Here is a 14,958-nt window from a genome sequence, read left to right as displayed (position 1 = left end):
AAAATCAATTTATTATAGATAATTTAACAAATATAAATTATTATTAAAAAAATCGGAGCCACAAAAAAATTATGAAATATTTGGTGGGCTGCAAGTATAAGAAGGTTAAGAACCACTGCTATATACTGTATAACACATGTTTTGAGTTTGAATATACAGGGTGAGTTTTTTTATCTTGAGACAATGAAATAACTTAATTGGATCTCATTATTTTGGGAAAAAAGGTATAGACAAAAGTTGTAGGGTTTCAACAGGTCAATCAATTGGTGACCATGGGTAGGACCTTGACCTTCAAGGTCATTTGAGGGTCAAGTCCTTTTTTCAATGGGAACACACATTTTTGATTCTGGCAATGGAAAGAGTAGGAAATTTCACAACCAGATATACCTTTGACCTTGTGGTCTAGGTCAAAGGTCAAGATTATTTTAAGGTTTAAATTATAAGCTGTTTCTAATGGGAAACCATACTTTTTATTACTGGAATAGGCAGGGAGGTAAAAGTTACATTTTTTCCTGACCTTATTACTTTGACCTTTAAAAGCATTCACTGCTTTTAGCACTACTCAGGAGTAATGATGTGGATGTAGTAGTTTTCTGCTCCCTTTGATGTGCTTATTTTCAGTGAGTCCCCTTGCCTCTCACTATTGCGGTGCTTGTTTTTGGTGAATCACTTTACTTCTTGCCATTGCTTGAGATGTTGGTTTTGGGGGAAATTTTATAACAAATGTTCAAAATGATGCCCTTCCACTTCAATGCATTTGTATAGCCACACTTAAAATTATCATGCTTGAGATGACCTTCAGAGGTCAAATTTGTGGTATTCAAGGTCACGACTGCAGTGGCGTGCCGTGACATTTAATGACAGGGAAGCTCTGTTTCTGTAAGAAGCCGACTTCCGGGGGCAATCAGTTAATTGTGCGTCAGTGATGGTCTAGGGCAGTGGTTCTTAACCTTTTTATACTCGCCGCCCACCAAATATTTCATAATTTTTTTGTGACCCCCATTTTTTAATAATAATTTATATTTGATAATTTATCTATAATAAATTGATTTTTTTATTATTGCTTTATTTTTTATAAAATAAATGTAAATCATAACTTTATTATTTCATTATCTATTTAAATAACATTCAAACTTCACAATTAAACATGAAAACTCATTAATTTTTAACAGAAAATAAAATAAGAAATATGTCGATAAATCGATCCAATGTCGATGCTAAAACTAAACTAAAACTAAAACGCCCACTTGTCGTAAGGATTTTGCATAACTTTTGCAAAAATATTTAAATTTTCAAAGCCTACTATTTTTCCTAATTATTTTTAAAATTCCAAGCATTAATAGTTTCTTAAAATTGCTTTGGAATAAAAGAAGTAAATACTGCGGTGTAAGTAGCATATTTGCATTTATTTCTTCTGTACTAACAAAGTTGTATGTAGGAAGAAATACAAAATAAATAAATAAAAACTAAATAGGAAAACTTTATCTTTCTTATTTCACTTTTCAATACGATATTCGGATTATACGTCAATTTTCTTTTTATTATATTCTGAAGGAAATTTTGCATAATTTGGCGGCCCCCGGCAAACTTCTTATGGACCCCCAGGGGCCGCGGCCCCCTGTTAAGAATCACTGGTCTAGGGTCCATTCGTATTCATTTGTTCGATAAGCCAGTAAAAACTGTAGACTTCTCTAAATGTATTTTTAATATCACAATTACATTCTGAATCGCTAGCCACGATATAAGGGCTAAAATTAAAAATAAATTATAAAAACTTACTCGGTGAAATAAAATGTGCGATGGATATACATACCTGGTACAATGTATTGTTCGATTGTATTAATATACTTTTAAAGAAAATTATAATTAAAATATAGCTTTGTAAAGAAACGTACATAAAAATAACATAAAATATTCTTTACTTTTTAAATCTTAAAGCAATCCACTTAGTCAAATATCTTGATACGAGTAGCTAATGGATGGAACTAGTGCCGGTCCAGGTAGGTGTGTAGTGAGTGTGTGCGTGCCAAATCCCGAGGGTGCCGATACCGGTCAATGTCAAATGCCTCTTTTGTCGCATCACTAGTATATCTCAAAGGACGCCACAGGGCTGTTGTAAATTTTAAACGTTTCTCACCGTAAGCTGTAAAAATCTAACTATGTTAAACTTAATAGTCATTCGTTTTAATACCAGGTGTACACAGAAATCAGTTTCCTACTGTACTGAGCGAGTGATTGGTTTTGTTAAGCTTTTGTTGAAGTAAAATTCTGGCTCTTTCAACAGGGTTTTATTTATGTCCCCATTCTCTAATCTCTTAATTATTTAGTCACTTCTTAAGTAGAAATAAGTCGAAACCAGTTATCTGTAGTCTTGGGAAAACAGTGGAAAGAGAAATTTTTATGGCAATGGATATATAAATCGTAAATTTAAAGAAAATAAATTCTAGAGCTTTTTTTTTGTACCATTGTATGTACTGTACGTCTCATTCATTAAATTTGGTTGTAAATGATGCTGCCAAAGTAACTTAATTTTTAACACTGTACTAGAATTGTACACGTTTTTTCTGCATCCCCTTACAGATGGGACATACTAAATCGTAATATCACCGGTTTAACATTGAAATCCGTAAGTAATATAAGATGGGAGAGCGGAATAAACGCAGAATAAATATATCAAATATTTTAATGGATTTTTTTAAACTCCTGTCAACTATACAGAACTATCATAAAAACATGCCAGTAAACTCCTATCGGTTGGGTTGTTATAAATCTAGTCTAGGGTGGGCAACCCTTTTTATAACATGGGCCAGAATAAATTTTACGTTTTTTTCCGCGCCGTAGTAGTTAATTGACGCCTTCTTGTGACTCTTAATTTTTTTAGTCTGCAAATATGAAATAAATAAATAAAAAGTTAATTACTACATTTATTTCTCTTATCGTTTTCGAAAATTACAAAGAATTGGAAAAATAACTATTAATTAGTTATTTTTCCAATTTAATAATCTATTAAAGATCTCGTGGGCCGGATAGAAACTTTTCGCCAGCCGTAGCTGGCCCGCGGGCCGGGGGTTGCCCGCCGTTGATCTAGTCTGCTCGTGATTCACATAATCAGGCGAGGGCGGCCAACATCTAGTAGGCAGGTGGCTAACAGCCCACAACCGCTCCGGGATATAAAGTCGCGGACTCTTTACGCGTGTGTCGCTTCTACCAGCTAAACCATGACATTGGTGCTCTGTAAAGCGCATGCGCCAATGCCTATAATCTGGCTGCTTGGAAGTTGACAGGCAGGTGGCTAACAGCCCACAACCGCTCCGGGATATAAAGCTGTACTCTTTACGAGTGTGTCGCTTCTACCAGCTAAACCGGGTGAGGTCGGTGCACTGAAAACTGCATGTGCTAATGCCTATATAATCTGGCTGATTGGAGACTGATCCGGTTTCGACATTCCTTTCGCCACCGAATTATTCGAATATACAATAGCAATCTTATTGTTTTTTTTACATGTAGTATAGAAATTTGTAAAAGATACATAATGCAGTTATAATAAAATATTAATTTTAATTAATTCAAAGTACTTTAAAATATGAAAATTTATATTTTATAAAATTCAAGGGACGGTCATTGGAAGGTGGAATCGGCGCTTCCATCGCTTCCAATGACGGCACGCCACTGCACGACTGATTGTGAAATTTCCCGCTGTTTCCATGTAAATGTAACTTTTACCTCCCTGCCTATTCCAGTAATAAAAAGTATGGTTTCCCATTAGAAACAGCTTATAATTTAAACCTTAAAATAATCTTGACCTTTGACCTAGACAAGGCCTGGCCAACCCAAATTGTTTCACAGGCCACTTTGATCACGCGTAACATTACGGTGGGCCACAATTTAGGCAAACATGTTTTTAAAAAAGTAAAACAAATACAAAATGAATAAGATTGTATTGTTATAGCAAGAGTTTGTACTTGCACTTGCACATTGTAACAATGACACATGCAAATTTTTATTTATTTAATTGTTTTGGTATACACATAACAGGAAACAAAAGTTTTAATAGATATATAATATCGCTTAGCAGGCCACACAATTTAACATGATGGGCTGCGTGTTGGCCAGGCCTGACCTAGACCATAAGGTCAAAAGTATAGCTGGTTGTGAAATTTTCCACTCTTTCCATTGCTGGGGTCGAAAATATGTGTTCCCATTGAAAAATATGTTGCCCATTGACCCTCAAATGACCTTTAAGGTCAAGGTCACCAATTGATTGGCCCTTCGAAACCCTACAACTTTTGTCTATACCTTTTTCCCAAAATAATGAGATCCAATTAAGTTATTTCATTGTCTTAAGATAAAAAACTCGCCCTGTATATAGTATATACAATATACTATATATGTGGTATTACTATATATAATTGTTATTTTTTGAAATTTTAAGTTTAGCTGCATGCTTGATTTTATGCCAATATTAGAAGCAAACAAATGGTTTCACTAAATTGAAGTTTCATGGTATTTGCACTCTATACATCTATATGCAATAGACCTATATTTTAATATTAAATATCCTTCAAGAACAAATACAACCTCTTCAACCTTCAGATTTTCGGTACAAAACGACGAAAGTTAACGAACTATTGTATTTGATCTTATATGTACCGGTAGTCATTAGTGAAGATTGTTATCCTTCAAGAAAAAAAAAATGAAAATGACATGCTTTGAGTACATGTGCAAGATTTAATGTCTGTTTACGATAAACAAATGTATATATATTGCCTGATAACAAATAAAACATTTAGGTTCAAAATTTACATACATTTCTCTAATAATTTCTTATTGAAGTTTAACCCTTTTCATATAATTTTAATATTTTGACTGTGGTCCCTAGAATTTGCTCTGGCTCCACAAAAGTTGATTTTTTAGCCTGTAACTTCCTTGAAATGTTCTGTGGCCTCCAGTTGAAAAATGCTGCTCTAATACACGATGTTGTTCTCACAGTAGTTACATTTCTGATAGAACCATCCATGTGTAAGAAGATAGAACACTGGACAATTTATTTGGGAGCAGAACTATGTGGGTATAATAATGAGACTGCTTCTAAATACAATTTTTTGAAATATGATAAAATAGCACTAATATGATATGAAAAAACTTTGTAACCACTCTAGTGGCCTTTTTCTCCCAACAAGACAGTGCAGCTTTATATGATGAGGCTCTTCTCATCAAAAAAGTCACTGACCCTACACTTACCAAATACATAGAGATCATAAGTAGATATAAACCTGGACTCCAAGGGTACATGCATAAACACTAAGGATATGGACACTTAAATAATTATCAAGTTACTGTTAATTGTGGATGTCATTGTTAATGTTTATACTTATTAAGTTTATTGTATTTTGTTATTTTTATTATTTTTTTTATTCATTACTTACATTATATTTTGGATTTTATGTATTCTTGTTCTTTAAGTTTATTTCATAACTTTCAATGTTTTCTTGTTCAAACATCTATATTCAAACATAATGATTATTAATGTATCTAAAAACATTCATTCATTAAAAAACTAGTAGGTCTGTACCACAATCACATTACTAATATAAATGTGACATATGTTATAATCTGTATTAAATTCTTTTTAAGTTGCAATATGGATCCTATTGTTTTCATTACAGTTACATACTTATGAAGATATTTAGGAATCAGTATGTGTTAATAAAACAAAGAATTATTTTAAATTGAAATTGAAAAATATGGAAAATTGATTGTAGATCTTCTAAACTGAAAATTTCACCTGGGTAATAACAAAAATTTTTCAGATTAATAAATAATATTTTTCAAATCAAATTATTTAAGAAAGTAATTGTTAAGAGCCAAAATACAGTACGATCAAAAAGTTACTTGCCAAATGGGGGTAATCACTTGCATACTGCAAGTAGGTCAATAGACATGTACGTGTGGATTGTGACTTTCTTCAGAAAGTAATGTTTGATGATGAGTCCATTTTCTTGTATGGCCACGTTTATATGCAAAATGCATGATACTAATCTCAAGAAAACCATCACTGGATTCACCAGTCTAACAATTGTGGTGTTCCAAGGGTTATGGTATGGACAGGTATTATGGGGAACACTATTGTCGGTCCATATCTATGAAAGTAATGTGAACCAACACACTTATGGGAACATGCTGAATAATACTGTGTTGGAATTCCTAGATGATCTTGCTGGATGGATCTCCTGGACAAACACAAGATGTTATTAACATTCCATACTCACACTAATCTCAACTTGACTATCACACAGACTGCATTAAATGCCATTAAAGTTGTTTACAGTGTCTTTTGTTTATAATTTGCAATATAATTTCTTTTCCAATTTGGTAAGCAACTTTTTGGCCACACTGTATAACCACATTGTAGCAGAACTGGATGAGCCACCATTATTATCACCAAGAGTAGAAATTCTTTTATCTCAAACAACTGTAAACATATTTATTAAATACTTTTCTAATTACTTTCATAACTGCTATCAAATTATGTAGAAAATATGATAAACTTTTGGAACAAAATGTGCTGTAAATATTTGAAATCTTCGATTAAATCTTTAGAGTAGCAGAATATAGATGATTATAGTTAAAATAACCTCTGAATATTTAAAATATTTCATTCCATTGCCTTATTTGGAGGACATTAAAAGGTAAAACATTCTCAAAATCCCAAAAACTTTTAAATCTTTTGATTCATCATCAGCGGAATCTTAAAAGAAATGTTAACAAGACATAATATTCAAACAAGTTTTCATAAAATTGGCATTCTAAAATTTCCTTTGGTGACAAACCAAAAGGTTTGCAAGAACTCATGATTTTGTGACTGCTTATATTTTATTGTCTTTCAATAAAGTAATGTATTAAATTGTTAAAACAAAAATTAGGCCTACTTTAATTTTGCAAACTAAAATAACATGTATGGAACTTATTTACCAAATGAAAATTTAACTATACCTTGCGATTTAATTCTGAATTTAATATAGGAAATAGTGTTTCAAAATATAATATTTTGAATAAAAAGTGTTTATGTTTACATACTGTTTAACGAACTATATAATATAAATTCACCATAACTTTTTCTCTCAAAAAGATAACCTGGTGCATTATTTGATGTGGCTGGAAAAGTACTGTATGTAACACTCTGTAACACTAAAATGTGTGTAAATATTTTCCATACAAACAATTTGAAAAATTAACAGTCATATGGTATTTATAAATGTAACTTTATCTTTTATATAAATTATAATCTCACAAAAATGTTTTAACCAACAGCCCACTTTATATTTTAAAATTGTACAAACTGACAACATTGAAGACTTCAAAAGTTTTGCTTCTTTTTTTAAGTCTTCTAAACATCCAATCAAAACATCCTTTCACAGTTTCTGGAACACAATCAACATTGGTGAAGTTGACTCTCCTTTATAGGTTCTTCCCCTCCTATATTTGTGTAAATTGTTTAAAAGTTCCATGACGTTGGATATTTTCAAAATTTTCATTGTAAAAAAAGATTTTAAACAACAAATCCAGGATGAAATATATATGTTAAAATTGTACAAATGAACAAATTTTAAACTAGAATTTTATTTACTTTTATTGGATATATAGTTTTAGCATATTTGTAATTTCTTCAGTTGACATTTGTACTAATTGTAATGTCTCTTAAAGATGCAATTTTATTATTATAATTTAGTTTATTGTTAAGCATATCAAATAGATATAAAATATCATATTCATATTAATATGAAATTATATAATAAACGTAATATATTTTAACTGTATTAAATAATAATTTATATTTGGTGCAAATGATTTGTTTTAGGTTGTTACATTGACAAAACATCAAGGCTGGCACAAACCTGACAATGAACAATTGCATGTACTTCCACTTTACATTTTAGATGAGACAGATGAATTTGGAAGTAGAGAAGGTCAGAAATTAAAAGTAAGTGCTTAATAATTCTTATAAATTTATTACAATTATTAAAAAACATTGATTTTAAATTGTAATATACTGAGCTATACACATTTTAGTATAAACTTATTTGAGATATTGTAAAAACATAGATGCCAATCACCACGGAAAATCCATTCTGCCGTGTGTAAATTACGGACTTATAGGTAGCCCTCTAAAAACTGTGGAATAATCTTTTATATTCTCAAATAAGCATGTCAATCCAACAAGAGGCAACAAGAAGTATAGGTGTTGGTTAACATTTTGTCTGCATACAATTGTTACTATGCTGAGTCTCAAAACAATCAATGCATTCATTCTATGTTATTGGTGTGTACAGGTAGTAGGCACTCCAGTTTGCAGGCTGCTAAGTAATAGTATAAAAAATTGTTCCTGTGCACAAATGAGTTGCACAGCTTGCACTACAACCTGCCCAAACATGACTTGTACTCATGTATAAAAGTGATGCTTGTTCTGACATCATGATTGAATGTGTTGGAAAGAACTATGTAATTTATGCATGGCATAGACAAAATGGCAAATTCTATCAGTTTTACAATACAAAATTTTAGAATTTTATTCTACAAATGAGAAATGTCAGTTTAAACTTATTTTAAAACTCTATTGCTTCCGATGATAATTTGAAAACAGAACTTATTTTAGAATAAAATTAAGATAGTTTATGAATATCTGTAAATTGGAGTAATGATGTCATATTGGAAGTGGGATAGATGGGAACATTTCTCCCCATTCATTCTGCTCTTCAGCTGTGACATATGATTTTGCACCACTAGTGGTCCTTTTTTCAGGTTGGCATTTCTTATAAAAAGGTTTTTAATAAAGATTAAATGTAGATCTAAAAGTCAAATTATTTTTGGATTATGATTAAGTGAATTTAAAGTTGGCTAAGTACCATGGAGAAATAGAAATATAGATATAGATATTCTCAGTTAACACCTCAACAATCATTGGTATTATTATATGATCCAAATTAATATATATCTGGAAACAAATTAAGATTGGTTGGGAAAGGATCTGAATAATATCGAGTAATGTGTGTAATGGTAATTAAGTAAGATGATGCACTATTTGTTTCTTGACACAAAAAACACATTTAACATATGAGAACAACACCGACGCAACCATCAACCACAGGGTCTACCATTTCTACCAGTCCATGGGATAGCTTCTTCTCTTCTCCTTCTCCAAAAACATCATCTTTCAGCATCTCCTGTACCGACCCAATTCCTCTTGTTCCAGGAACCATTTTGTTTTTATAAGGGGTGAAGGTGTTGGAACTTGACAATATCTGCACAGATTTGAATCATACTCAGGATCAATTTTTTTCTTCCAGAATATTGTAAACTATTTACTAATTAAAAATTAATTTTAAATTTAAGTAGTCTTAGCACAAGATGGTTGCATAATTGCTTAGCATTAAGTCAAATTCCATATATTAATTAATTTAAATTGGCTTGATTCTAGCTTGAAAATAATCCAGCTTTTAGATATATGTATGGTTGTTAAAACTGGCTTTGATTTACTCTATATTGATGATGATTTTCGGTCTGCAGCATAAAACTTGAGTTGTTGTTTTTTTTAAATTTACAATTAAAAAAGTTATTCCCAATCAAGTTTTTATTAAAAAAATCAAGTAATTATAATAACTATTCCTTTATTGAAGAAAAGTTGTAACAAGTATATTAATAATGATAAATTATGTAGCTTTAAATACTCATTTTTGTATTGTCATAATTGGATGATTTAGATATTAATGTATTTGGATACATACTACATTTAAATTTAATTTAAACATTGTTTTCTTTTTTTATTTGAATACTTATTTCTTATATTTCTCATTATAGATAAAAAATGGTGCCATAGAAGTTCTTCATAAATATCCATTGGAATTACGAATTAGAACTACACCTCTAGGACCATGCAGAAAACGCATCAGAAAATCAAAAGCTGGAGCTAATACTGCATTATATATTAGAAAAGAAATCAAACAAAAACAATATTATAGAAATTTGCAAAAAAAGAATTCTGTTTCGTTTAGATCTGGATTAACAAATAGAAAAAAATGGATCTCATTTAAAACGAGTAAGAGTTATAACAAAGTTTTTTCTTCTGGAGTAAAAACTCTTAATCAGTTTAATATACAAGCTAATAATAATTATTTGTTTGAAAATATTAAACCTGATTATGAAAATTTTAGTGATAAAATTAAAAAGGAAGATGAACAATCTTACCAAAATTGTATTGATGCATTTCCTAATACTTCTAAATTACATATAAAAAATAATATTAAAATTGAAATGGAAAATAATTTCAAACAAGAGCAGGAAGGTTCTAGTAAAATATATAGAATTAAAAATTCAGAAATTCGACCTGTAAATATATCTGACTTTAATATAGTTAGAGAGTCTTTGTCAGGTAGAAAACAGTTAGATAATAAAACTGATAGTAAGGAAGTATCATCTACACAACCATTTAATATTAGTAGTCCACATTATTTGCAGAAAACTGCCATTAATTCATCAAAATGTGATTTTAATAATTTATATTTAAATAAAAGTTTGAATCAAGATGAAATTATTCATTCTTCATCATACTTAAATTCCTCATCACTGCCATCCCATGACAGCCATTACCAAAATGGAATTCATTTGCCATTACAATCATCACAGCCAATATCATCATCATTGTCATCCTCATCAAATTGTACAGATAATTTTACAAATTATGTAACTAAAAAAGAATTACAGGAAAAAGTCTTAAAAGAATCCTCAGCATACACAGAAAAATTATTTGGCTTGCACTCAAATTATCCATTTGAATCCATTTTATCCTCCAGTCCTTCTGTTTCGTCTCAGAAAGAAATTAATTCAGTAAGACTTCAGAAAAGTTCTACAAGTAATGATGATGCTTGTAATTCAGATGTACAGAGTTATTCAAGATCAGTTATTCAAGATAATAAATCATCAACACTTCACAGTTTCAAAAAACAATCATTTGAAAATGTATCTGAATATAAAGCAGATCATAATAATATAAATCAAAATAATTCATCTTCTGTAAATATAAATAGTAATAATGAATTTATAAATAAACCAAAATATTCTGCATCAGAAAACAATACAGTATGTTTTCAAAATAATCTAAATTATTTTAATAGTAAAACCTTAGGAAATGAGAATTTTAAAGAACTGTATAACAAAAATTTATCGTGGAATAACCCATCACAATCTTTTAATGGTGATAACTGCCAGACTGGTGAAAATATGTCATCAGAAAAGCAGTTATATAACAGAAAATCTCAGTATATATCATCTTCAGTTAATGTTGCTCAATCCATAATGACACATGATAACATGACTTCTGCATCACTGCCATATAACTGTACAATTTCATCTAAGTCTGATGATAACAAGTCATATGATCTAGTCTCAAACTCTCCAGTAAATGCTAAAAGATCAGCAACACCATATTTAAAAAATCATTATGTAAATAATTGTACAGAATCATTGTCATTAGCTAATAAATGTCCATCATATGCCATATCTAATTCTGGCTTCCACTTACCATCAGATTATCCAAATCAGATAAGTCAAGGTAAAGAATATCCAGAAAATTCGCAGTGGAATGTAAAATCAATTTGTTTATCAAATGAAAAATCAGATAAAATAATTAAAATGCAGTTAGCAAAAAATGCATTGAAAGAAAAAGTGTGTAAATCACTTAAACTTTCTCAGTCATTAAAAATTGATCCTCAACAAAATAATAATTCTGATAATAATGTTCCATTAAATTTTTCTACTAAGACAAATCTCTGCCAGCAATCAACAGTTGAATATTCTAACAAAAATAAAAATATTTTTCCAGTTTGTAAATATCCTAAAAAGTCTTATTTAAGTAGTTTCTATTCAGAAATTGAACCAATAAATATGACAAAGTCAAAAACTTCTTCAGATTCACAAAGTGGTAACCATAATTCAAGTTTATCTACTAATCAGCATTGCCAAAATGCATATTTTCAATCTCAGAATTCAGATATTGATAAATCTACAGCTTTGCACTTAAAAGTTAAACAATATGATCAAAAAGCTTATTCTCCATCAAAAAATTCTGATTTTTCTGATAAATTTTCACCTTCAGTTTTAAATTACAAACATTGTCTCCAAAGTGATCATTCATCATTGAAAAACTTAAATTTTGTTGATAAACCTGTAACTTCCACTTTAAATATTAAACAACATAATCAGACAGACAGAATTTATTCTACGTCAGAAAATGTTAAATTTGATGATAAATGTGCGTCTTCAGCTTTAAATGTAAAACAGTTTTGCCAAAATGCATATTCTCCAAAAAATTTTGATTGTTTTAATAGGCCTGCATCTTCAGTTTTAAATTCCGAACTGCCACCCAGCCAAAATATATATTCTCTGTCAAAAAGTAATAATTTTATTGATAAATTTACATCTTCAGATATAAATTCTAAACAGCAATATCAAAATGTTTTTCCTTCTTCATCAAATAATACCAGTATTGTTAATGATCCTTCAGTTTATAATGTTAAACAATCAGTCAACCATAATCCCCATTCTCTCTCAGAATATGTTGATTATAATAAATCTTCAACTTCCTCTTCAAATTATGAACAATCTAATCATACTGTTTTCTCCACTTCAAGTAATCTTGATTTACCTACAACTTCAGTTTTAAGCTCTAAACAGCATTATCAGACTGCTTTTTCTTCATCAAATAATTTTAATTTATTCACATCTTCAGTTTTAAATTTAAAACAAGACAGTCAATCTATGTTCTTTCCATCAAATAATTTAGATCCATCTACTTCTTCAACTATAAATATGAAACAGCACAACCAAAGTATCCGTTCATCAAAAAATACCGAATATTCTGATAAATCTACCTCTTCTGTTCCTAATTACAAAGAACAAAGTCAAACTGTTTATTCTCCAGTTAAAAGTAATAACTTTAGAAATAAGTCCGTAATTTTAAATACTAAGTTTTGCAGTGAAAATGTTAATATTCCATCAAAAAATTCTGCCGACGAATCTGTTTTTTCGGTTTTAAGTTTAAAACAACATAATCAAAATGTTTATTCTCTAACAAAAAATATCCCTGGGGAACTGACAACTTCAGTTTCAAATTCAAACCAATTGAACCAAAGTATTTATGCTTCATCAAAACCTATTAATGATGACAGTAAATCTACATCTTGTAATTCATCTCAGGTATCACAATCACAGCATTATTCAGAAACAGTTGTTCATAATTCTGTCAATACAAGTTGCTCAAACTCAAAAAGTGAGATAAACAGTGGTCCAAATTATTTGAATGTTAACAACGTAAATTCTTATCCTATTTGTTCTTATTTACCTTCTTTTCAAAATACATTTTTGAATAACCCTGCATTATCAGAATCTAATTTAAATAAAAATAATCAAAGTGAAATAATTAATAAAGACACATATAATAATAATAATAACAATAGTATTAGTAAAGAGTTACCAATCAACTGTACTTTAAGTAGTCAACAAAATTCATCTTCAGAATCTTCCATATCTAGATGTGTGCTACCAAATATCCAAAATTCTGTACATGCAATCAATCAAGAAAAAGCTGGACCTAAGTCTTACATAAACCAGAATCAAGACTTTGAAAAAGAAAAAATTGCATCTGTTTTAAACGAGAAGACTGAAACTACTAATGTTTATCATGTTTCACAAAATTCATTTCAAGCTAACAATGAATATCAAATTTTGAAAAATGAAACACCTTCAGATTGTAAAGCAGCTCCAGAAGATACAATTTATGAAGTTCATTCAGACAGCGAATGCAATTTTCAAGACGGCGAGATTGGCGGCGTTGCCATAGCATTAACCCACGGATCAATATTGTTCGAGTGTGCTAAGCACGAACTACACGCAACAACGGCACTAAAAAATCCTAATCGTAAAAATCCAACTAGGATTAGTTTAGTATTTTATCAGCATAAAAACTTAAATTATCGCAATCACGGAGAAGCCGAATGGGAGAAAAAAATAGAAGCTAAACGATTGGAAGAAGTCGTAAACAGTTCCACAAGAGACCTATCATTACCAAATAAAAGAAGATGTGACGAAGAAGAAAAACAATTAGAAATTCCTCCAACTAAACAGTGTTTTTCTCATACAACTATGAGTTGGGCAACTGTATTTCCAATACCACCATTAATTGTTACAGGACCCTACCAGAAGTGGCTTTAGATTGTTAAATATATTGTACTATATTTGGTTTGAATTTTTACTAAGACAACAAATCTTTTAAATGTTTGTAAAAAAAAAAAAGAAAATACATTTAAACTGTATTCATAAAAATGTATATGAAATAATCTAATATACATTAAAAATACTATAAATGTTCAAAGCTGCCACAATTTTGCAAGTATAATTGCTACTGTTTTTTATGACAGTGATGTTAAATTTATATTATTAAAAAAAAAAAAAACAATAATTTAGGCTCTTTTATAAGTATATAATTTTTTACATTTTCTATTGTTTATATGATTTTTAACTATTGGAAATTTAAAATTGGTTCAATATTTGTTTGTTTAAATGACTGATTTATTATTGAAAATAATGTTTAAAATTTTAAATATTTTAAAAAAAAAGAAAAAATATATATATACATTAACTTTTTCTTATTATATTTATTGGATTATCGTTTAGATTTTATTTATTTATCAACATAAAAAATAAGATGTATATTTTGAGATTATAAATGAACATACCTTTTATACTTTGTAATTTTTAGAAGACGACTTGTCTCTAATAGTTGTGTGTAAAATATTTATGATGGAGCTGCAATGCACATTCAAGAATGTCAGCATTTTAAAACTTGATCTTATAAAGTTTATAAAAAAAAAATCTCATACATTTTACATAAAATTAATGTTAAAGTAT

The 14,958-nt window shown here is 29.6% G+C and overlaps 1 protein-coding gene across 1 annotated transcript in view; it reads left to right on the top strand.

Annotated features, from left to right (window-relative positions):
- The window catches only part of LOC136977190 (serine-rich adhesin for platelets-like), a 97,845-nt gene extending 83,423 nt beyond the window's left edge, over positions 1 to 14,422 (top strand). The window contains exons 8-9 of the mRNA XM_067272644.1: positions 7,859 to 7,981; positions 9,856 to 14,422. Coding sequence (XP_067128745.1) covers positions 7,859 to 7,981; positions 9,856 to 14,262 — 4,530 coding nt within the window. The 3' untranslated portion in view covers positions 14,263 to 14,422. The remainder of the gene's footprint in view (positions 1 to 7,858; positions 7,982 to 9,855) is intronic.
- Positions 14,423 to 14,958: the final 536 nt, after the last annotated feature.

Source organism: Centruroides vittatus, unplaced genomic scaffold, assembly GCF_030686945.1.
Source record: "Centruroides vittatus isolate TY-2023 unplaced genomic scaffold, ASM3068694v2 contig_452, whole genome shotgun sequence".
Lineage (NCBI taxonomy): Eukaryota > Metazoa > Arthropoda > Arachnida > Scorpiones > Buthidae > Centruroides > Centruroides vittatus.
The sequence above is the reverse complement of the archived record's forward strand: the minus strand, read 5'-3'. Positions and strand labels throughout refer to the sequence as shown.